We start from the raw sequence: 26,571 nt of genomic DNA, 5'->3' as shown, positions 1-26,571 counted from the left end.
AAAAAAATCCACATCACCTGTCCGACGTCCCTAGAACAAATTGTTTTTCCGGCACCAGAGGGCAAAAATATTACTCGGAGTACACATAATATCCTAAATTATGAAAGTGAAAAAAATATATATATAATTCCACGTCACCTGTCCGACGACCAAATGGACAACAATACAGCAACGGCGACGTCCACGTATGCGCCGGTCTTTCTGGCGCCGGAAGTCAAAAATTATGTCAGTGGTACACATAATGTCAAAAATTGCGAAAATAGAAATAAAATATTCGAAAATTATAATTGGAGCTATATAAAAGATATTTTTTGCAATTTTTCCTATAATAAAACCTATGGAAAAAATGAATTTGTTCACTGCACCAAGATGTGAAAATGATTTCTTTTGAAATTCTAACAGATATGTCAGTCAATTGGATTACAGCCTTGAAAGGAACTAAATCATACAACCACCCCCCCTCCCGCCAGGTTTCTAAACAACAAATAAGACATTAGCTTCATAATTGTTTCTATGTCACACATTACTTTCCAAAGAAAAATGATAATGTACTATGAAATTATCACAATTACAAAAAATTCAATAAAATTCTCTAAATAATAAATATATATGTTTATAGGGAAAATTACAAAATAAAAGAATATATATCTTGTATGTATACTCAGTTATCATTTTTGTCTTTTAATCATCATAGCAAAATATATCATGCACGTGTCACAATTTTGCTATTTCAGTACATTGACAGCACGTGACCACTCCCAGATGCACTTTATGGGCACCCTAACAAAATGTATTATGGATATATCACAATTTTTCTAAAAATATTTCAGATACATATTTTATATTTTATAGTATTGAAATAGCGAAACTGCGACACATCCAATATATGTTTTGTTATGGTGACATTAAAAGACAAGAGTGATAATTAGGAATATGTACGAAAATTTTTCACAATTTTCCTATATATATATATATATATATAATTAATTGTTGTCCATATAGAAATAGTTGTTGAAAAAATATCTTATATAAACAATTATTATACTTTGCAATATAGAATTATAACATAATATATTAAGTAAAAGAAATGAACACATTAACTTCATGTACATAATTTTTCACAAGTAATTTTATTGAATCAATCAAATGTGATTCCACCTACTAAGTTTTATTTTACATATGTAAATTACTATTTTTAAGAGAAAAACCAAATGAAATAGAAAAATTAAAATGCAAATAAAATTAAAGATCATTCTTCGATTTGATTTTCCAATATAATTTGCTTTTTTATTAATAAAATCCTAAACATAAAATCACTGAAGGATTATAGTTATTATTTGTTACTAGAAAATTGATATTAATTACTTACGCTCAAAATGAAGGCGACACGGTATATAAAAGAGTCGATATACATTCTTTGTTTATCCACCTAACCATCGTCAACGAACAAAATAATATACAACATATATGATCCTAAATGGTATTTTATATAATCAGACAATGCATAATGATAATTCAATTCATCGACTATTTTGCCATGTAGTAACAACTATGCCTAATGATTTGGTCATTGGTGAGCTATTTTATGCTATTTGAATATTTTGCTTATTTAATTATTTATTTTTTTGTTATTTTTTATCTTTCATATATTTCTTTGTCCAAAAATTATTGAAATTTCAGTAAAAGAACTCTGAAAAGAATATTCTATGTATTTAGAATTATAATTATGAAATCAATACAATATTTAAGTGATGTTGCTTTTCTTGTGTTATAAATTTGTAAGAGGTACATTATGATATTTTACCTTTATTTATATATAGTACACAAATTTTAAATGCCAACGTTTTGGTAGTCAGAACATATTCTAAATATTTTTGTTTTATAATTTATATATTATCCATAAGATCCGACCAAATTTGACTAAATCACTTCTATATCATTTGAATTATTACTATATTAATGTAATATACCATATAATGGAAAATACTACAATTACATTAATTTCGATTTACTAATAATTTTATGAAACATTTTTTTAAAACTATAAATACATGATCACTAAACATATAACTCATCATCTCATTATAAGTTGAAAATATTTTCGTAAGATCTATTCACTTCCTCACATTTAACTCTTCACTTAAGTTTATCATGGCAGCTAGACAAACAAGAGGGCGTCAAATAATTCCAATGCAACAAATCGAAAATCGCAATGACATGTATGCCACATTTACAAAACGGCGCCATGGCCTCTATAATAAAGCAAGTGAGCTCAGCACCCTTTGTGGTGTCGATATTGGGATAATTATATTTTCTCCTACGGGAAATCCATATTCATTTTTCCAATCCAGTATGGAATCTGTACTGGAGAGATTTAGGAATCCGAACCAGCCCATGAGCAACGAATCTCAACTCCTCGATGCTCAATCCCGGAATCGAATGAGGCAGCTCAATCAGCAGCTCGATGAGATCCTTGAATCGAAAGACGAACTGAAAGAAAAGGACAAGCAGCTTGATGAGGTTGATGACACTCGCCCCAAAGGCTGGTGGGAAGAGGTACCCGTTGGGAATCTGGATGCAGGTCAAGTCCAGGAGTGGATCACCTGGTTCGAGGCCCTTCAATCCCAAGTCCAAAGGCGAGAGCAAATGAGAAGATCATGAATGTCTCTAGCGCGGGCGTCAGTTGATCAACCATTTTTGGAGTCCACAAATGGCAAGAATAACAATTGTTAGAATATTTTTTATAAGGATTGTCGAGTTGATCGATGATAGTTCGTAGTCTATCTCAAACTTTATTCCGTAACCATAACCGTATATAAAATGTGTATGGATAAGAAATAAGAAAAATATAATAGACACAAAACACAATATATAGTTACCCAATTCGAAATATGTGAAAATAATTGTGTAGGGTTTCCTTTTACGCTTAATAATAATAATAATAATAAGAATAATAATAACAACAACAATAATAATAGTGAGCAATGTATTTGTGTGATGTCAATTGTTGCATGAGTCAAATAATTTAATCATATTAATTATTTGAATTGGAGTCCCCAGGTATAGATCGTTCAGGATAAAAGTGGGTTAAATTGTGTTTTGTGTATGTGTAGACAAACAATGGTATTAATTTTATAAACACAATTTTTTTTTATAAATTACATTTGATTTGGATTAATTAAATTAAGGTGGGATCATCTGATACCATTCTAGTTTATTTGACTTCCGATTTGAATATGAGTGGCTTCTTTGGAGGATTTGAATATTTGATATCAAATTTGGCCTCCTTGAACAATTGGGAGGGATTCATTCTTCAAGTTAGCTTTGAAGGATTCTGGAGGGTTTTTATCTCAAAGATGAATTTAACCTTCGGCTTGGCTTTGATGATTTCTTTGAAGGATTTGGGGTTTTTGATCTTTGTGGATGCGGATTTGATACTTTCTAATATTTTTCGACGACATGTCCCTTCGACTTTGGGATCATAGGGGGCTGAACTGATGATTTGCACGAATAATACGATGAACATCTTGAAACTTTGACGTAAACTTGAAGAAATCGGAATGGCTCTTTAAAAGAAGCTTGATCCTCTCATGGGCTAGAACAAACTTTGAAAAATACTTTGAAAGATACGTAAAACATTACAGAGAAAATATAGAGAGGCTTAACCGTTACTTGAATCTTCAATGTAACTTTTGTATATCAAATAATATAGCCAAGACCTCTATATTAGAGGAGGCGTGATTTCGATTTCCTTTACAAATGATGTCATGTAGCACCCTCCACTACAGTTGGTTGATAAAAATATTTTATAATCTTTACTTTTTTATTAACGCTATTTTTTTGTTACGTTGACGAGATTTTTTATATCTTTTACATTCTCAACAAGATATATATTATTTTCCTTCTCTTCCTATCATCCTTTATAAACTTTTTTGTTGATGAGATCCATTTTCTTATTGCCATAATTATTGTGCTTTATTTATTTATATAATATTTCTACAATATTTTTTCTTTTGCCCAAATTTTACATCAATAGTTAATAGTTATTGTACAAAAATCAATATATGCCCATGATTAAATATTACATTTTTATTTTATTAAGATTTTATTTTCTACCTAAATATATATTTAATTGAATTACATCATCTATTTTTCAATGCCTACAATATGTATTAATAAAAAGAAAATATGTTTTTACTATTTTTATTTGTATTACTCCAAAATATCATTTTTTTTATTATTATAATAAAAGTAACGAGGCACTAATAATAAAATATTTTTAATTTTTACAAAATTACAAAAATATGATTACAAATAGTATGTCTTTTTGTTATATTTTGTATGCACTACAAAAAAATAATATATTTGTAACGGAATTACGTCCCTAAAGTTCACGTAGCTAACGTAATTTCATTCCTATTTCCGTCTCTAATGTCATTAGTAACGGAAAAAGTAGATTTATAGACAAAAAAAATTTTGTTACAAAAATAATTTTTTCTTGTAGTGATGTGTGATGTGTTAATATACCATATGTGTTGAGATCTATTGTTTTATGTATTGTGAACCTATGTGTTATATTTAAATTATATTAATATTCATTCCGCCTGGGAAATTTAGCTCACTTACTTTGTATTTTTACAAAAATAAAAAATAAAAATAAAAAAGTGAAATTTAATTTTTCAGACTGAGAGAGTAAATATTTATTATTTTTGTTTTTATCTCATTTGTTTTCTACTAATATTTTATATGTTGTTGGTATTGTGGTAAGTGTAATTTATAATTAGTATATAATATTTTAAGAAAAGAAACAAATAGCCAACAATTTATATAAAAACTTTTACCGAAAATTTTCATTGGATCACTGAAATATAATTTCACGTACTAAAATTTATCATAAGCATGTAAATTGCTATTGTAAGATATAAAAAAAATGGAAATAAAATATTAAGATTGAAATGCATATCATTTTTCAATTATAATAAATATATTGATATATAAGGTCAATGGGGAACATGTTATATAGACAACGAGTTTAATATATGTACAAAGAAATAGTATTGATTAGACTTAGGTGTTGATCCGCGCCTACAATATAATCTGACAGCACATGACATAAATTCATACATCATATATTGTATTGATTATTAATTGTTGAGATATTTTAGATATTCAGTTTTTGGTTTAGTAGATTTATATATAAATTTGATCTTATTCATATATTAGATTACTTAGATTTGAGTCTATCGATTTTATTTTGTATTGCATATATATATATATATATAGGCTCCTTATTTTGATGATCAATAAGACAATTTTCCCTAAAATTTCTAACATTAGCATTTGTTTATGTTCTATTTATATATGTGCGATTTGTTAATATACCATGTATGTTGAGATCACTTGTATTATATGTTGTGAATCTATAAATTATATTTTGTATTATATTAATATATATATTTATTATTTACATTTATATCTCGGTGTTTTCTACTAATATTTTATTAGTATTGTAGTAAGTGTAATCTATAAGTAGAATATAATATTTTAAGAAAAGAAACAAATAGACAACAAGTGCAGAAAATTTTCATTGGATCACTAAAATATATTTTCATTTACTAAAATTTATTTTAAGCATGTAATTTGCTATTTTTAAGAGTACAAAAAGAAAAATGAAATGGCAATTAACAAAATTTATTTTTTGATTTGTTTTTCCCAATATAATATTTTTCGAATCATTTTTATTGATAAAATCCTAAATGTAAAATCCTTAAAAGATTATAGTCATTATTGTTTACTACAAAAATAATGTTAATTACTTACGCTCAAAATGATTGTTGTGTCGTCTATAAAAGGATCGATATTCATTCATTGATCATCCACAGCATAAAAATATACCACCTAAGCATAATGATAATTCATCAACTACATTGCCATGCAGTAGCAACTATGACAAATGAATTGATCATTAGTGAGTTATTTATTCTATTTGAATAATTTGCTCATTTATTTATTCATTACTTTTATGCTTTATATATATATATATATATATATATCTATCTTTGCCCAACAAATCTTGAATTGTCCGTTGAAGAAATTTGGAAAAAGAATATTACAAGTATTTAGAATTAAATCAAGATATCAATTTAATATGTTAGTTAGCCCCCGAGACCCGCCCCGTCCCGAACCCGGAGGGTTCGGGGCCAACCCAGAAAATCCGTTTTTTTTTAAAATATATAATAATAAATATTTTTTTAACAATCGAATACTAAAATAAATAGCATTAAAAGCACAAAAAAAAAATCTAAAAACAATCAAATATTAATCCATAAAAATAAGATAAATAAAAAATAATATATTTTATTATATAAATATACATATATTAGATATAATAATTTTAAAAAATTATTTGGAGCTACTAATTGAATTTTATATTTAAAATTATTTAAGTAAATAAATAATATATTTTTATTATATAAATGTATATATATTAGTTATAATAATTTTAAAAAATATCCGGGTTCGGGTTCGCGTCCGGATTGGGACGAATTTTTAGTAAAACCCGTAACCCGCCCCGAACCCGGTCGGGTTTAAAATTTTAAATCCACAACCCGCCCCGAAATATATTATTTAGACCTGAACCTGCCCCATTAAGAGCGGATCCGGGACGGGTCCGGGGCTAACCCGCCCCATTTGACATCCCTATATATTGTTATACAAATTGGTAATTGGGAGCATATTCTATATATTTTGCATTACAATATATACACATTATCCATGTACGATCCAACAAAAATTGACTAAATCACCAAAATATCATTTAAATTATTAAAATATTAATGTCATATACTTTATAATGCCAAAAACTACAATTACAATAATTCCTTTTTACCATTTAAATTATTAAAATATTAATGTCATATACTTTATAATGCCAAAAACTACAATTACAATAATTCCTTTTTACCTATTAATGTTATGAAACATGCATGCTTTAAATTAATTATTTTTTTTACTCTAAATACATGGTACTATCGATATAATTCATCCATCTCATGATCTTACAAGTAATTTAGAACATTCCCCGTTACGATTTAGTCCCTTGTATTTTAAATTTTAACTTTATTTTATTCATAAAATGGCAGGTAGACAAAGAAGGGGCCGACAAAGAATTTTAATTCAACAAATCGATAATCCAAATAACATGTACGCCGCCACATTTACAGAGCGACGTATTGGCTTGTATAATAAAGCAAGTGAGCTAAGCATTCTTTGTGGTGTCGATATTGGAGTAATTATATTCTCCCCTATAGGCAATCCATACTCATTTTTTCACCCGAGTATGGAGTCGCTACTAGGGAGATACAGAAACCCAAACCAGCCCGTCTGCTGTGAATCTCAACTCATCGAAGCTCAATCCAGGGACCGAATCAGGCAGCGCAATCAGCAGCTCGATGAGATCCTAGAAGTGAATGACCAAATAAAGGAAAAGGACAAGCGGCTTGATGAGGTTGACGAGACTCGCCCCAAAGGCTGGTGGGAGGAGGTACCCATTGAAAGTCTCGATGCAGGTCAAGTCCAGGAGTGGACCACCTGGTTCGAGGCTGTTCTTGCCCAAGTCCAAATATTATTAGGGTCGGAATTAAATTAGCTACGTAAACTTTAGGGATGAAATTCCGTTACAAATATATTATTTTTTTGTAGTGATATGGCTCTAGTGCGGGTGCAATCTGATCGTGTAATTATGTTGTGTATGTGTAGTAAAAAAAATTGTATCAATTTTATCAATACAAAAGTTTGTACAAATTACATTTGATTCAGATTAAATTAAAGTGGATCATATTCTTGGAAGGGATTATCTGATTCTAGTTGATTGAACTTTGGTTTGAATATCAATGGATTCTTTGGAGGATTTGAATATGTGATATTAAATTTGGCTTCCTTGAAGAATTTGGAGGGATTCATTCTTCAATTTAATTTTGAGGGATTTTGGAGGATTTTATTAGAAGGAAGCTTGATCAAAAAAATCAAAACAGTAAAGGAGAATATAAACGATTTGATTTAGAGAATATCGTTAGATGTCCACAGCCCCACGTTATTTTCCTTACATCACTCTCTGATTATTACATAGAGTTGCACAAATATATAGATATAAGACTCATTAATCAACTCTAAACATAAGCCACAAAATCAGCCATTGAGTGATTGCATATAATTGGCACCATAATTCTAGCCATAACTCTGCCTAATCTTAATATGGCAGTTATTATAATTATTTTTGATATATTATTTAATTATTACAAGTTTAGTACCTCAACAGATTTGATCTCAAAGATGAATTTGATCTCCGGCTTGGCTTTGATGATTTCTCTGAAAGATTTGGGGGTTTGGATGTTTGTGGATGCGGATTTGGTACTCCCTGATATTTTTTGTCGGCATGTCCCTTTGATTTTGGAATCATAGGGGCCGAACTGGTGATTTGCACGAAGAAATTGATGAACATCTTGAAATTTTGATGTAAACTTGAAAAAATCCGCATCGGATTTAAACAAAGTTTGAAGCTTGATCCTCTCATGGATGAGAACATACTTTGAAGAATACTTTGAAGGATACGAAAAAAAAAATTATAGAGAGAATCTAGAGACATAACTGGGACCGAGAAAGTTTAGGGTGTTGCACCTCAATATCCCGTCGGGACATTCTTCCTTCCACTGTATTCCATGCTCTGGTGGAATTATTCCTTGGTCGCAGAACTTGTGATCATGGTTGATATGTTTCTACATTTTTCCTGAAATTGACTTCATAATTATTTCCGTGAGTGTGTATTTGTGCTACCGGCTTGGTGAAAATACATCGTCGCCCCTAAACTAATTGTGAAAGTGGCGTGTGCTCATTGTCACAACATAGTGATTCTCCTGGTCGTTAATCTGTGGCTTGGGATCGAAAACTGGCTCGGTGTTAGTCACGAATAGGATGCCCATTTTAATGTGATGGATCTTTATTTCAAAATTTATCTCAAATATACAAATTGTCGAGAGAATAGGAGTTCAGTCGGGAGCGGCGGCGGCAACGACGGACAAAACAACTGTTAAAGGGTTTTTTATCATCAAAATAAGGGGTCTATATAGGCAATGTAAAACAGACTCGATAGACTCAAATCTAAATAACGTAATCTAATTGATATGACCAAATTTAAATCTAAATCTAACAAATCTAAAACTAAATATCGAAATCTCTCGACACCCTCTCTCAAACTCGAGTGGGATTGCAGAAACCAACTAGAGTTTGACAAGAAAGTTAAACAAAAACCAAAAGGCGCAAACACAGATAACAGTTGCTTGGTGCGTCGTTGCCGCCGCCGCTCCCGACTGAGCTCCTATTCTCGCACATAATAGTTGCTCGTCCGACGTCGCCTTCGCCGCTCTCAACTAAGCTTCTGTTCTCGAACGCAGACATGAACTCTAACGCAACGCAAATAACAGTTGCTTTGTCCATCATTGCCGTCGCCGCTCCCGACTGAGCTCCTACTCTCGCACATAATAGTTGCTCGTCCGACGTCGCCTTCGCCGCTCTCAACTAAGCTCTTGTTCTCGAATGCAGACATGAACTCTAATGCAAACGCAAATAACAGTTGCTTTGTCCGTTGTTGCCGCCACCGTTCCCGACTGAGCTTCTATTCTTGCACATAATAGTTGCTCGTCCGATGTCGCCTTCGCCGCTCTCAACTAAGCTCTTGTTCTCGAACACAGACATGAACTCTAACGCAAACTCGGACAAAATTGCAGACATATCTCAAAATCAAAGACCTCCGGGTACATTCCAGGTTGAATGTACTCGGAGCAATTAGGGTTAGTAGACTATGTCTATCCAAAAAAAAATAGGCTCTGATACCATGTTAAATGCAGAATGACCGTCTCACTAAAAGCTCGAACTGTTAAGGAAACGCAGCCAGTAATCACGCCTCCTCAGGTGCAAGTGGGGTCTGTGAAACTTGCACATGCAAATGCCGCAAATAGGGACGGACGGAACTCGAACTTGAGACCTAGCCTAGGCTCTGATACCATGTTGGATGCAGAATGACCATCTCACCTAAAAGCTCGAGTTAGTTTCTGCGATCCCACTCGAGTTTGAGAGGGGGTGTCGAGAGATTTTCGATAATTAGTTTTAGATTTGTTAAATTTAGATTTAGATTTGGTCACATTCATTAGATTACATTATTTAGATTTGAGTCTATCGAGTCTGTTTTACGCTGCCTATATATAGGCTCCTTATTTTCATGATCAATAACGCAAGTTTTAGAATTTTCGCAAAATATTTTAACACAAATAATTTCATAATAAGACATATCCAACACATATATAATTGGTGAATAAAGCTTCCTTTAAAAAAATGATAATGTGCATTTAAATTGTCACAATTACAATAAATTCAAAAATATTATCTAAATAATAAATATATTTATATATATAAGGTTAATATTTTTAATTGCTTGTTGCCCCTATAGTAAGAATTGCTGGGGAAAAAAATATATCTTATATAGAGAACGATTAGTTTAATATACATATATAAAGAACAGCAATTTAAGCACATGCTGAATAATTAAAATTTAATTATACATAGAAAAGCAATTTCAGCACCATGCTAAATAACTAAAATTTAATTATATATAATTATATTAATTACATTATTTAATTATATAAATTAAGATAATTAATTTTTACTCATTCAACTATGTGCTGAAACAATTTTCTTCAGCATTTGATCCTCTCCCTATAAAGAAATAGTTAGAGTATTGATTAGAGTTAGGTGTTCACCTGCGCCTAAAATAGAATCTGACAACACATGACATAAATTAGTACATCATGGATTGTATTGATTATTACCATTGTTTTTCTTCTATTTTATATGCCCGGTTTGTTAATATAGCATATATGTTGATATCAATTGTATTATATGTTGTGAATCTCTACGTTATATTTGTATTATATTAATATATATTTAATATTTGTGTTTATATCTCATTGTTTTCTACTAATTTTTTATTAGTATTGCGGTAAGTGTAATTTATAATTAAAATATAATATTTTAGAAAAGAAACGAATAGACAACAATTTATGTAAAAATGCTTACGGAAAATTTTCATTGGATCACTAAAATATAATTTCACTTACTAAAATTTATTTTAAGCATGTAATTTGCTATTTTTAAGAGATACAATGAGAAAATTGAAATATTAGAGGGTGTATTCATTTAAGATTTTATAGAATAGTATTGGATTTTAAAAAGTCTATGCATTTGTGTGGATTTTCTAAATCTAGAGAGTTCATGTAGAGTTTAATGGATTTTATAAATTGATTTAGATGGATTTTCATTGATTACTTATGGATTTATATAGATTTGATAGGATTGTAAAATATTTTTTTTATTAATTTATATAATTATATAAATTTATATAAAACACACTTGTAAATAATTTTTTTTATTCAAATTATTAAATAAAAATATAAATACAAATTTTTAATTTTAAAAAATACATTATTATTATTATTTTTATTATTATTATTATTATTATTATTATTATTATCATCATTTTCATTTCCATTATATTACGGTCTCATTTTCCACATAGCAGTAGTAATATTCATTTTTCATGCATTAGCTTTCGTTGTTTGTGAATTTTTATCTTCCTTGTAGAGATGTGAGAAATCTTAAACTTCATATTCGATTGAAAATTCATCTGATATTATTTAATAAATGTTTTAAAAAATTCATTACTATTTTTGTATATTAATATTTTTTATATTGTTATAATTCAGTAAATCAATTTATTTTAATTTAAATTTGGTATTATGATTTATATATTTATTACATAAAATAAACATATATAAAATCAAGATCCAAATTTTACGATCTTTGCAGAAAATATTTGAAATTGAAAAAGTAAAATTAAAAAAAAATAGTAAATATAAATTAACGATTCAACGAAGAATGACACAATAATAATGTATTTGATAATTGAAAATAGATGATAATTGTAATACATATTTATTCTGACAAAATTTTCGTTGTTTTAGTCCTCCGGCGCCGGAGGACTAAAACAACGAAAATTTTCCACTTGGGGGACTAGTTTGTGACATGCTCCACTGACGGGACTAAAATGATAATGGGTTAGTTACAGGGCAAAAAAAAAAAAAAAAAAAAAAAAAAACAGTTTACCCTTTTAAATATTATATTTATAATATAAAAACACATATTTAAAAAAAAAAATTGATAATAATTTACTAGTATATTTTAATTTTAAATTATTATTTTTATTAAAATATTTTAATATTATTATAATATTTATTATTCATACATTAATAATAATAATAATAATATATTTTTAAGAATCCGTCAAAATCTCTGCTTATCAGGAGAGATTTTGTACAATACAAATTTTTTATAACATTCCATTAAAATCCAATAAAATGCATAGACTTTAAAAGTGCATAATGGTTGAATACCTCTAAAAAAGACTTTTAAAAGTTTAGATTGAATACATCAATATTTTGAAAAACTTTTAAAAATCTGGATGAATACACCCAAATTGTCAAAATCCTATAAAATTTATGTTGAATACACCCCCTAAAATTCAAATGGCAATTAACAAAAATAATTTTTTGATTTGTTTTTCTCGATATAATATTTTTTGAATCCTTTTTATTGATAAAATCCTAAATATAAAATCCCTAAAAGATTATAGTCATTATTATTTACCATAAAAATAATATTAATTACTTACGCTCAAAATGATTATTGTGTCGTCTATAAAAGGATCAATATTCATTCATCAATCATCCACAATATAAAAATATACCACCTATATACAAGCATAATGATAATTCATCAACTACATTGCCATGCAGCAGCAACTATGCCAAATGATTTGATTATTAGTGAGTTATTTTATTCTATTTGAATAATTTGCTCATTTATTTATCTATTTATTCATTATTTTTATGCTTTATATATTTCTTTGTCCAACAATCTTGAATTTTCCTTTCAAGAAATTTGGAAAAAGAATATTATAAGTATTTAGAATTATATCAAGGTATCAATTTAACATTTAAGTGATATCATTATTCTTGTGGTATAAATTTGTAATAGTTACACTTTACCAATAATATAGGTTCTTCATTTATATATATTATACAAATTTTAAATGCTAATATTTTGGTAACTTGGAGCATATTCTATATATTTTGGTATGAATCCAACAAAAATTGACTAAATAACCTAAATATCATTAAATTATTGAAATATTAACCAAAAACTACCATTACAATATAATTCCTTTTTACCTATTAATGTTATGAAGCATGCATGCTATAAATTTTTCTAACTATAAATACATTGTCACTAAGGATATATTCATCCATCTCATGATCTCACAAGTAATTTAGAGCATTCCCCATTACAATTTTGTCTCTTATATTTAAATTTTTACTTTTGTTCATAAAATGGCAGATAGACAAATAAAGAGCCGTCAAAAAATTTCAATTCAACAAATCGCAAAACCAAATAACATGTACGCTACATTTACAAAGCAATGTCTTGGCTTGTATAATAAAGCAAATGAGCTCAGCACCCTTTATGGTGTCGATACTGGGGCAATTATATTCTCCTCTACAGGCAATGCATACTCATTTTTCCACCCGAGTATGGAGTCGCTACTAGGGAGATATCGAAACCCAAACCAACCCGTCTCCAGTGAATATTCTCAAGTCATCGAAGCTCAATCTAGGGACCGAATCAGGCAGCGCAATCAGCAGCTCGATGAGATCCTAGAAGTTAATGACCAAATAAAGGAAAAGGACAAGCGGCTTGATGAGGTTGATGACACTCGCCCCAAAGGCTGGTGGGAAGAGGTACCCGTTGAGAGTCTCGATGCAGGTCAAGTCCGGGAGTGGACCACCTGGTTCGAGGCTGTTCTTGCCCGAGTCTAGAGGAAGATTGAGATCATAAATGGCTGTAGCGCGGGTGCCATTTGATCGGCCACTGTTGTAGTCTACGAATTACAAGATTAACAATTGTTAGAGCTTTTTGAATAACGAGTTTGATTAATGATGGTTTGTAGTCTATCTCGAACCTTGAAACAAGAAAAACAGACACAAAACACAAGATATAGTTAGTTACCCAATACGATCTCAACCAATCTATAAAGTTATCCTGTTCGATTTTGAGGATCCTTCATCCAAAAGTATCACTATCAGATATACATCAACGGGACATACTCTCAAGAATACTTCGAATGATGCGAAGAACATTACAAAGGGAGTCTAGTGTCACGGGCTTACGTTCCTGCCCCAGCTTCTCGGCCATAGTCCGTCCCATGTGTGCGAGCCCCTGTCTTGTACGGCCGACTGATGACCTATATCTTGGTTTAGGAACGTGTTCCGCATGATTCTCTCATACTGTATGGTATATCCCGGACGTGTTGCGCACAGGGGACGGTTGGTCTGGGCCTCAGCGCGAGCGTGGCCTAAGCGTCATGCATGTCAGCTTCCGGACACGTTACACTAGTGTGTCTTCCACAGAGAGCCTAGTATGTCATATGATTAGGCCAAAGACCCCTATAATTAGTGGAGGTGTGATTTTGCCTTTACGAATGACTCCAGTTGGTTGATAAAAAGATTTTATAATTTTTCTTATTTTGCTGAAAGTTACTTTCTTTGTTGATGAGATTCATTATATCTTTTATTTTAGCAACAAGATTTATATATTATTTTCTTTATGTCCGATCCTTAATAATCACTTAAAAAAAATAGTATATTTGTAACGGAATTATGTTCCTAAAGTTCACGTAGCTAACGTAATTTCATTAGTAACAGAAAAAGTGAATTTAGGAACGAAAAAATCTCGTTACAAAATTGATAATTTCTTGTGGTAAATAAACTTCTTTTATTAATGAGATTCATTTGCGTTATTAATAAAATTATTTTTATTTTATTTATGCATGCGTATAATATTTGTACGATATAGTTTGCACTAATTTTGCATTAATAATTAATATATACTAATATTTTGCATTTATATTATTATAGAAAAATTAATATATACACAAAATTCAATATTACATATTTATTTTACAAGTTTCAATTTTTTTTTCCCAAATATATAATATTTAATTGAATTACAACATCTATTTATTAATGCTACTATATGTATTAATAAAATCCAATGATGTTACCAAAGATCTATTCATCATCACAACCTATAATTTTTTAATATTTGCCTACAATATTCTTTGCATATTTTTATATAAATCTCACTCAATTTAAATAATAGCCACTAGACAAATATGAGGTTGTCAAATAATTTTAATTCAACAAATTGAAAATCGAAATGACATGTAGGCCCACATTTTCAAAGCGACGCCATGGCCTATATAGTAAAGCAAATGAGCTTAGCATCCTTTGTGGTATTGATGTCGGGGTAATTAAGTTCTCCTCTACGAGCAATTCATACTCATTTTTTCCTTCGAGTTCTCGAGTTGGAATTAGTATTAGAGATATATAGAAACCAGTGCCGGCCGTGAGCATGGGCCACCTGGGCCCACGCCTAGGGCCCAAGACTTTTGGGGGCCTTTTGGGGGCCCTTTTGATTAAAAAAAAACAAAATTATATGTATATATAAAATGAATATTATAAATATATGCAAAATATTAAAATATTTATATTAAAATTTATTTGATTGTATTTAAATTTCATTTTTTATTAAATATATTGTAATATAATATTTTATGAAAATTAGTATATTTTTATTTGTAATAGAAGTAAATAAGTCCAAAAAAAATTATCAAAATAATTAATTTTTTATTATTTATATATAAAATAATTAAATGAGACCCGATTTCTATTTTTGGCTGTGCTCATCCAAAATTCAAGAACGGCCCTCATAACCAGCCCATCATCAATGAATCTGAACTCATCGACACTCACTCCTTGAATTGCCCGATGCATATCAAGTCCAACAGTGGATCACCTGGTTAAGGAGGGTGTCAATTCGTATTTTCGGGTTGTGTTCTTGTCGGGTTCACTACGGGGATAACACAAAAATTGTCAACTCGAACCTGACCCAAACCCGAAATTTGATCCGAAACCCTAGACCCGAACACGACACTAATTCTTTCAGATCAGGTTCAGATTGACCAGATTTAGTTTCAAGTCACCCGAAACTCGAACAAACCCGACACGAACTCAACACAAAACCTACCCAAAAAATTTTAAAAATGAAGTTAACCTAAAAAATTATTCTACTTTTTATATTATTTTATATTTAAAATAATATAAATATTATAAATTAAAATAATAATAATAATAAATAATGTCAAGTCAATCGGAAACACAAAATCCAAAACCTTACCTAGTATTTATATTTTGAGTTATAAGGTAAACCCGAAATCCGACCCGAACACGACACGAATATTTTTTCGTTTTGGATTCGGGACAACCCGATTTTTTGCAAACCCAAATCTGAAAAATTTCAGGTCGAATGGATTCGGTTTTTGCAAACTTCCTTCGTGTTTTCAAAAAGCATTCACCATAATCCCCTCAAACTACGGTGCTCAAACAAAAACAACATCTGCCAATAAGTTTAGTTTAGATGTTCTTAGAATTTTGTGCAATATTTTTAAACCAAAAGGGAATATTGCGCAGTTTCTAAATCATAAAGAAAATTGTACATATCTTTCAAATCATGAGTAAATTATAAACAATTTTCCTATATTATATCTTAATCTTAATAGATTTAATTTCTAAACAATACGAACAATCGTAATAAATAACAAGCAACTCCGATCTTGTTAGTAAATTAATTCAACCGGGCCACCGGTCAGCCCATTCATACTCAACTCATGCTCAAACCAGCCCACATAGTCCAAACCTGATCTAAACCGGGACGGTCGACAATTCAGCCCAAAAAAATCTCGATAAATGCAGACTAGTGTGCGAAGTTTACAAATTTTGAGAGGTAATAAATCGATCATTTTTTATTCCAAGAAGCAAGGCTTCGACGACCCATTTAATGAGTCCATTCATCAAGCCCAAAGCCGGCCGAAAGGCCAAGATGCTAGCCCAAAAAGGATGATAGCTACCACAAAATATACGTCGAAATTTGACGGACAAAGGTTACACAATGGAGATATCAATGGGCAGGAGTTATAGGTAATCAAATATATGTGATCGAGTTGGTGTTGTTAGAAATTAAATTCACAAATATCGGGAATATGCAAAAACAAATCTGAATGATTTCTATGATAAAAAGAAACAGATTGATACACTTGTTTGATAATCATACAACCATATGTATGCAATACATCCTATACAATACATGCTACAATCTTATAATTCTAATAGATACGACCTTTCAACATTGACAGACAATTTTGAATACCGACATCTTTTTGGCCTAATCTCTTACACAGCTTAACTGATGTAATTTGCAGGCTATTATGTTCAGTCGTGCACTCGACGAATAGTAATTTTTTTAAGAAGAGAGAAAGAATGGATCGTCTCCAAAGGCCTCCTACGTTTGCTTTTATTTATCATTGTTTTATAGTTTTTGTAGTATATAGTTCAATGTTGGCACGATTAATCCCATATCGATTCTATGAATTCTAGCCTCATTTTTGATCTTTTGCATTTTTATTTAGTATTCTTTTGGTTTGTCTTCATGCTTTACTTCTATCATTCAATTTGTAGTGTATCCTAGATATTTTCTTATTATAAACATCCTCTTAGTTTTGCACGTGAAAATCCAAAACCGCTATTTTTTTAGTATGCACCGAATAATCTTAAGTCAGGCGCAATAGTCTATAAACCACATCGGCCAAGAAAGCCACCCTAAGAAAATCCTTAATGATAGACTCAATCAAAAAGACGTTAACAGGATTGGAACCAATGCCATTGTATAGTGTATAGCATAGATTATCAACTATATTTCAACATAAATATATGAAATATACTATAGATTTTATTGTCTATGATCATAATTTTCTCTCTAGCACGAATTTCATTTCATGTTTCGAACCATGTCAACGAGGTTGCAATCCATAGTCCGTTTTCACGTCAAAAAAAATTAATAATCATGCGCCCAAAAGACAAAGATGTGTAGCTTCAACGTAGCTTGAGTAAGAAAATCAAATTTCACACCGAAACGAGCAAAACGTACCATTTTATAACCATATTCGCAGAAACGGGGCACTCTAAAACTACGGACTAGCAGAGACTTAAAGCCAACAAAATCGCGCAACTCAAAGGCAGAATCAACGAATCAACAAATGAGCAGATTATGTCTAATGTCAAGCCAATGTACCTCCCAACCCGAGCGAGCAAGTTCCACAATGTTCGACATGAAGCGTTGCAGCCTCTGGATTTTGTGTGCTCCAATGAACTATAAGCTCAGATTTCTCGGCAAGGATGCTGACGCAAAGCTGCCATCTCCTCCTCGGGAATTTGCCCGAGAATATCGCCTGTCCCGGTGAATTTTCCTTTTTATAGCATGAACTTTTCGCAAAATGGCCTGCCATATCATCTGAACAGCATCGTTTTCTTGGGACGGATACTGATATTCATAGAAGAGCTCGACTTCTTTTAGCCTATTCCACATTGCTGTCCACTTCTCCTTGGTAATGTTCTTGACGAGGTTCATGAGAAAATTTTCTTTGAGGGCATCAGATGTGCGAACAAATATGCAAAATTTGGAATAGTCGAGAACATCTTCATAAGGAAGCTCGATTTCATCACTGATAATCACGGGCACGCAATGGCTGGCAATAGCATCGAACAGGCGATTAGATGATGGCGTGTCTCCAGCGATGTTTAGACAATATTTGGATGAGCGCATCCCATTGGAAGCTTGCGTAATTCCTCCCTTTTGGACTGTTCCGAAAGTGAAGTGCACATTTGATTCGTTTCTTAGCATGTAATACAGCTCTTGTCGAATCACTCCACCCTGAAATTAATCCAGTGAGAAAATATTATAATTCACTTAATTCTAAATTCACTCGAGTAAATAACCACATATGTTGCTAGCTCGCTAATACGAATTATCACTCCCTTACATCCGGAAAACCTTGATTATCGCTAAAAGTCGGCATATCTTAGAAACAATATACCAACGACACAAAATTATTAAACAAACAAAGATTTTAAATCTTAGATTTCGGTATCCTGCCCAAATGGCTCCCATTTGATGTACATGAACAATAACTTGCATACGGAAACAGAAGAATATAATCACTATGTGCTGACTTGAAAACCTGATGGAACCAAGCTTTCGAACAACTCATTTCAAAAGCAAAAAACAAAAATGCTGTATATTCAATTTACACAGAAGTATTCAGATCCACTGCTCTAGCCATTTCAATACTATGATAAATACGTTTTAGCTTCACCGGAAAATCGGTCATATCATCTAGCTTAAAAGTACAGATCTGAAATATGCTGAAGCTACGCTACCCGTGCAATTAAGAAGAACATCAAGGCATAACAAATAATATAGAGAGTTTCTTCATTTTCGAATATCAGGTGAACCATTCTTTAAAACTGATACCACAATTTCACCAAGTAAAGGCACATACGAGCATTTCGTGGACTACAGTAGGTTCTTGCACACCATTCGGCTATTAGCACATAGAGAATAGAAATGAACATAACTTCAAGAACAAATTCTTTTTTAATCAACAAATATCGAAACACGGCATTTTTGTTTCAATAACAGTACAAGCATGCTTCCATCAAAACATTAAGTAAAGACCAAATTCACCAGAGAAAGTGGAACTGAATTACCATAATCTTTATCACTTCAATGAATAAAAAAACAAAGAAAACACATAAATCTTTGAGACACGAATGACAACTTACATCCTTGCGGTATATCGAGCCCTGAAAATAGAGCAAGGTCGGGCGACTATCAAAATCCGACGTGTCATCGCTGTAAGTTTTAACAACATGCATATACGGTGCAATGACATCTTTCTCAACATTGGCAATGGTGGGAGGATATCTTCCGAAATCCGAAAGAATATAAATTGCTGGCCACAGCTTCGACCTTGCATCTATTAGGCTATTCGGATGGTGAGCAAGAACTACATGATCTTTACCATCCGACCTCTTCCACTCCTCCTGATCCTTCAAGAAACTAACCAACTTCTCCTGTAATTCAACATTCAAACTCCTTTTCTCGCCCGGCTTTGGCTTCGAGTGCCGGTTATAGCACAGTGATGAAAAAAAGGGAACAAAGACAACATCGGCTTCACTCGAATTTCTCACCCGAACGGCACTCCGCCCACTCAAATTCTCTACGACATTGGAGTATAAAAGATCCAGAGTCAGCCAATACCCTATGCTGTGCTGCAAATTTAACCCTCCCGGATATCTCGGAACTTCTCCATGAACATCCGGCCATACACTCTTCCCATCCCCTTTCCACCCCAGTAGCCCGAAATGAAATTCCACGGGCAAGTCATACATGAAAACCTTGAGAATCGGCTTCGTCTTATCACATTTTCTTAAATTCCCATTCGGAGCAGCTCCCCCTGCCGATTCTGGAGCCCTAACAAACTTGGAGTCCGGTAGAACATCAAATTCAGTCCGGGGCTGGCTCGTCGATCGGAATGCTAGGAACCAAGACAACACGAAAAATGCAGCAGTGACTGTGAACCAACAGAACCAGGACTTATACGCCCGGTGCCCGATTTTCGACATTCTAGCATACCATAGAAACGCTTGCACATCAACAATTATTCAATAACAAGACTAAAGCCAGACAGAAATGTCAGACAAAAATCCCCTTCTATTCTTCGAAGAGCATTCGAGTCGGACTTAAGTTTGAAATTTGTAAATCAAACGCAATGTCATCCATGGAGATGAGAATAAACCACTGCCAAATCATCCAACACCATTCCCAAATCAATCAATTCAATTCAGTTCGAGAATTCCTAATCTAATTAGCGTATGAGACTGCAATTTCACATATCCGCCACGTCGGGGGGGAAATTAGGGTTCCTAATTCACCGAAATAGAATGAAACGCTCAGCAAACACAACCTAGACAGACAACGAAATCAGATTGGGAAATGAGTAAAGGCTTTCACCGAATAAAGCAATAACGGACGCGATGATAAAGACAGGGTTCCAATCAAATGTATTCAACAATGTCGTCTTCCTGTCGGCTTTTTCCCCCACGCTTTTGCTCCCTCTTGGCTGGAATCGATTGGAATTTCTGCGCTTGCATATCTTCAAGGCGCGCGAGAATCGGAAGAAGCTGGAGAGGCGGACGATCCTCCATCTGCGGGAAATTTCGTCGCTGCCATTTCCCCTTTTCTGCAGTGAAATTGGAATAGTTTGAATCTGAATCAAAGAATGTTTGTTAGAATGTTAATTGTCATTTGCCATTTATTATTAATAAGCATTTAAAAATTATTATCATACCTTTCATTTTTGCTTAAGATATTGATTTTACCTATTATTTTTTAAAATTCTCCATTAAAATTAGGAGTAAAAATCATTTAATATTAATAACACGTGACTTTTAGATCTTCTGTCGGACGCCTTTATCTTAGCATTTATTAAATTATAAATTAAAAAATTAAAAAAATACAATTAAAATATATAATTATCTTATAAAAAAAAATTATACAAATAAAAATAGTATTAGTTGTGTGGGGGTGAATCCAACCTTTAGATTTTCATTCTGACACTCTTTCAATTGAGTTATCCCATATTTATTAAATAATTTATTAAAATAAAAAAGAATTATAAAATATAATTAAATTATATTATTATTTTTTAAAAATAATAAAAACAAAAATATATATATAGTTTCAAACACATGACCTTCAGATTTTCGGTCTAACACTCTCCTAACTTTATTTTTGACTATTAATTAATAGAAAAAAATATGTGTTTGTTTTGTGATATTATTGTAAAGTAAATTTTTTTATGTAAAATATAAGAAAATATGTAGAAAATATAAAAATAATAAATGTGTCTAATATATTAATTTTTTTGAAAAAAATATGCCCGAGAAAATAATTGAAACAAAGCCCGTTTTATTTGTTTGGATATCATTTCAATTTCTTTTTATTCTATTTAAGTTTTAAGAGTATATTATTTTTTCCAGTAAATAAAAAATAAATATTTAAAAAATGTATTAATATGATTAATTATTATATTATAAAAATAATTATATATTAAAATTAAAATAATTAAATAATTTAATTAAAATTAAAAAATTATAAATTTAAATATGATTGAAAATATAATTATTTTTTCAGAAAAAAAAAAATATATGATTTAAAAAAAAAATGAAAAAGAAGTATATTACATTCATTCATATTTTAATTTCCTACTTATAGCAAATTGTAAACAGTAACGAACAATAAGTTCAAATAATAATATAATTGGAAAATACATTGGTATGGGCCAGTTAGTCCAAGACTTTTTTGGAATTGTAATTTCCAAAAACTAATTTTTTTTCTATGCATAAGAATAATATCATTTTTTTTTATTCGTTCCAAAATAAGCATATCATTTTTAAATTTAGTAATTGTATTTTTTACCTAATATAATATATACCATACAATTTACATATTACTGCAAACCATGGTAATACTAATATTCAAGAATCTAAGTGCATAAGAAAATGATGCTCTTTTTGCGAGATTGAGGGGATATTTTATATTTTTTACACGATTCTCTATGTTTGTTTGTTTGGGGGTTTGAATTTTGAATTGAGATTTGAATAATAAAAATTTTGAATCAGTATAATTGTATAATGTGATATAAATAGGTGTTGATGTAATGTTTTGAATGTAAAATTAATTTTTAGTATAATATATAAAATAAAAATTAGGTATTTGATTTGATATTTTGGGAGAAAAAAAATTGATGAATAGTGTAAATCCTCGCAAATCCCCCAAACAAACACTCGCTTAAAAATAAATTCAAAAGAAATGTTAAATACTCGTTACAAAAGTCAAATATTCAATTTAAAATAATATATTTTATATTTTTAACTCAATTTCTTATATATTATGGGTGTCTTTGTTTGGAGGTTTGAATTTTAGTTTGGGATTTAAATAATAAAAAATTTGAATTTGACCGTAATTTAGAGTAAGAAAATCAAAAAGACCCGTTACAAAATTTTGTGGAATCTAAAGTGAGGTCAGAACTTAAGACATAAGTCGATATACTCGCTCGTCTAACTAAAAATATCATGATTACTATTTATATAAAAAATATATATATATAATTAATAAGTACTCCCTCCGTCCGATGTAATGTGGGTGTATTACTGTAGATACGAGAATTTAGGTAAAGTATAATTAATAATTAATTAAGAAGTATATTAGTAAAAATAATTATTATTTAATAAAAATAATTATAGATTAAAATAGATAAGTAAATAGTTTAATTAAAATTAAGAAAACTATAAAATTTAAAATTTAAAATGCGATTAAAGTGCATAATTATATTTTCAAAAATAGAAATGACAAGTTATATGGGACGGACAAAAATAAAAATAGGGACAAATTATGTGGGACGGAGGGAGTATATTAATAAAATAATTATTGTATTATATGAATAATTATAATTAATGTATCATTTATTATAATTATTATTAATCTAAATAAAAAACTTGTCAATCATAGACACCCGTTACAAAATTTTTTGGAATCGTGAGGTGTGAATTTAAGACATAAGTTGATATATTCGCTGGTCTAACTAAAAGTCCAAATTATTGCATATATAAAAATTTTAAAAATACATATAATTAATAAGTATATTAATAAAAATAATTATTATACAATATAAATAAAATTAATATTAAAATAATTAAATAATTTAATTAAAATAGAAATTATAATATATGAAATTCAAAATATGTTTAAAATATATAATCATTTAAAAAAACAATCTGAAAAAAAAAAAGAAGAGAAAAACACTTTATTTAAAAATAACTATGGTATAATGTTTTAATAATTATAAATTAAATTAAATTAATTATAAAATACAATTAAAGTGTATAATATTTTTTTAAAAAGAAAACAAAAAACAAAAAAAATATTAGTTATGTGCGGTGAACGTGGATCGAACACGTGACCTTCAGATCTTCAGTCTGACGCTCTCCCAACTGAGCTATCCCCGCATTTATTAAATAATTTAATTAAAATGTAAAAATTATAAAATATAATTAAAATATATAATTATTTAAAAAACGAATTAGGTACAAATGAAAATAGAAATATAATATTACCTATGTGCCAATATAATGTTCAGATCTTCGGTCTGATACTCTCCCAACTGAACTATCTCCGCATTTATTAAATAATTTAAATAAAATAAAAAAATTATAAAATATAATTAAAATGTATAATTTTTTTTAAAAATAATAATAATAAAAAATAAAAAAAAAACAAATTATGACTAACATGGATAAAAAAACATGACCTTCATATCTTCATGCTAACACTCTCCACCTTTATTTTGATTATTAATTAATAGAACAAAAAAAATAATTACAACAATATAAGGCTTTATTCGTTCGGATATCATTTTAATTTCTTTTTATTCTATTTAAGTTCTAAAAGTATATTAATTTTTTTTTCTGTAAATTAAAAATATAATTATTAAATATTTAAACTCTATATTAATAAAAATAATTATTATATAATACAAATAATCTTATATTAAAATTAAAATAATTTAATTAAAATGATTTTTATTATAAAATTAAAATATATAATTATTTTTTTAAAAAAAAATAGTATTTTAATTTACTACTTATAGCAAATTGTCAATAATAACGAACAATAAGGTAAAATAATACTACCTCCGTCAAGCCACAAACTACACAAGAGTTTTTTGTTTTGATATTTGAATATTAATTATTATATCAAAATATAATACAAATAAAGAGAAAATGACAAAAATACATTTATTAGTCTCTTATAATACAAATACAATAATATTTTTGAAGTAAACTGTACAAATATAATAATATTTTTAATTTTAAAATACAATTGCGCAAAAACACATTGCTATCGGTCTGTTCTTGCAAGAACTTTTCGAAATTGTAATTTTCAAAAAATAATATTTTATGCTCCGTCTCAAAGTACTTTTTTTACTATTTACGCTCGTCACATCTCAAACTATTTCTTTTCTATTTTAGAAAAAAACAATCATACACTATTACCAAAATAGTTTTAATTTTTACATAAATTACAAATATATCATTACATATACATACATGGTGTGTTTGTTTGAGAATTTCCCCAAGATACACTATTCACCCAATTTTTTACTCAAAAACATAAAATTAAATACCTATTTTTCATTTTTTATACTACCTCCGTCCACCGCCGATCTATCCATTTGCATTTGGCGTCATTGTTTTTAACATTAAAAATATATTTATATTTGTATAATTTTTTATACAAATATCATTACATTAGTATTATAAGACACCAATAAAAGTATTTTTGTCGTTTTTTCTTAATTTGTACTACGTTTTTATATAATAATTAAAATTCAAAGATTAACATGCAAAAAGTCGGTGGACGGAGGTAGTACTTATTATATTAAAAATCAATTTTATATTCAAAACATCATATCACAAATATTTCAATTCAAAATTTTTACTATTCAAATCCCAACTCAAAATCCAAACCTCCAAACATACACGCCCACCCTTACTTTATACATAAAGTCGAAGGGAAAAAAAATCAAAAACTCTTACACACTTTCATTAATTAATAAAATTGTTGATGTAATTTTTCAACAATAAAAAAGTAAAATCCGAAGATAGAAATTATCTTCGAAATTGATAAAATAAATGCATGAGATTAAGAAATCTCTAGACACTGTAGGATACATAAGTAAAATAGGAAATTAAATACTACAGACTAAAAAGTAAAGTGGTGATCCCAAAAGCAATTCTCTTGAATTTGATGTCAACTGACACTACCAAGTCGTGTCTTCGTATCCGCTCATCGGTTGAAACTTCCTTCAACCGCCCGAAAACTACTTTTTCACCCTACCTGCACACCTGCTGCTCAGTCTCCTCTTATCTGTCTTCCACTTGTCTGACCTCATTTCACCCGACCTATATAACGCCCGACCTTATCAGGTTTGTCCTCCGCGTCCGACCTTATCACGCCCGATCTCTGCATCCGACCTTATCATGTCTGACCTCCATGCCCGACCTGATCACGCCCAACCTCAATGCCCTTATCACATCCGACCTCCGCGCCCGACCTTACCACATCCGATCTTAACGTCCGACCTTATCACGTCCGATCTCCGTACCCGACCTGATCACATCCGACCTTAGTGCCCGACCTTATCACGCCCGACCTCCGAGTCCGACCTGATCACGTCCGACCTCAGTGCCCGACCTTATCAAATCCGATCTTAACGTCCGACCTTATCACGCCCGATCTCTGCACCCGACCTTATCACGCCCAAGCTCCGGGCCCGACTTTATCACACCCGATCTCTGTGCTTGACTTTTGCGCCCGACCTTGTCACGC

The 26,571-nt window shown here is 30.3% G+C and overlaps 3 protein-coding genes and 1 non-coding gene across 4 annotated transcripts; 2 read left to right on the top strand and 2 right to left on the bottom strand.

The window, feature by feature from the left end:
- Window positions 1-2,151: 2,151 nt before the first annotated feature.
- LOC127258525 (agamous-like MADS-box protein AGL61) lies at window positions 2,152-2,661 on the top strand. The gene has a single exon (XM_051285399.1). The coding sequence runs from the start codon at window positions 2,152-2,154 to the stop codon at window positions 2,659-2,661; it is 510 nt and encodes a 169-aa protein (XP_051141356.1).
- Window positions 2,662-13,562: 10,901 nt separating this feature from the next.
- Window positions 13,563-13,982, top strand: LOC127258517 (agamous-like MADS-box protein AGL61). Its single transcript, XM_051285385.1, has one exon. The coding sequence runs from the start codon at window positions 13,563-13,565 to the stop codon at window positions 13,980-13,982; it is 420 nt and encodes a 139-aa protein (XP_051141342.1).
- A 4,057-nt stretch (window positions 13,983-18,039) lies between these two features.
- Window positions 18,040-21,397, bottom strand: LOC127258180 (probable arabinosyltransferase ARAD1). Its single transcript, XM_051284914.1, has 3 exons — window positions 21,133-21,397; window positions 19,902-21,044; window positions 18,040-18,990 (listed from the first exon to the last, which is right to left on the bottom strand). The coding sequence occupies exons 2-3, from the start codon at window positions 20,742-20,744 to the stop codon at window positions 18,430-18,432; spliced, it is 1,404 nt and encodes a 467-aa protein (XP_051140871.1). The 5' UTR covers window positions 20,745-21,044; window positions 21,133-21,397; the 3' UTR covers window positions 18,040-18,429.
- Window positions 21,398-24,115: 2,718 nt separating this feature from the next.
- TRNAF-GAA (transfer RNA phenylalanine (anticodon GAA)) lies at window positions 24,116-24,188 on the bottom strand. The gene has a single exon. It is a non-coding gene; the product is annotated as a tRNA-Phe (tRNA).
- Between the last annotated feature and the right edge of the window lie 2,383 nt (window positions 24,189-26,571).

The sequence above is a fragment of the Andrographis paniculata genome, unplaced genomic scaffold (assembly GCF_009805555.1).
Source record: "Andrographis paniculata isolate CXL003 unplaced genomic scaffold, ASM980555v1 Contig14END, whole genome shotgun sequence".
NCBI lineage: Eukaryota > Viridiplantae > Streptophyta > Magnoliopsida > Lamiales > Acanthaceae > Andrographis > Andrographis paniculata.
This window is presented reverse-complemented; position numbering and strand designations above follow the sequence as displayed.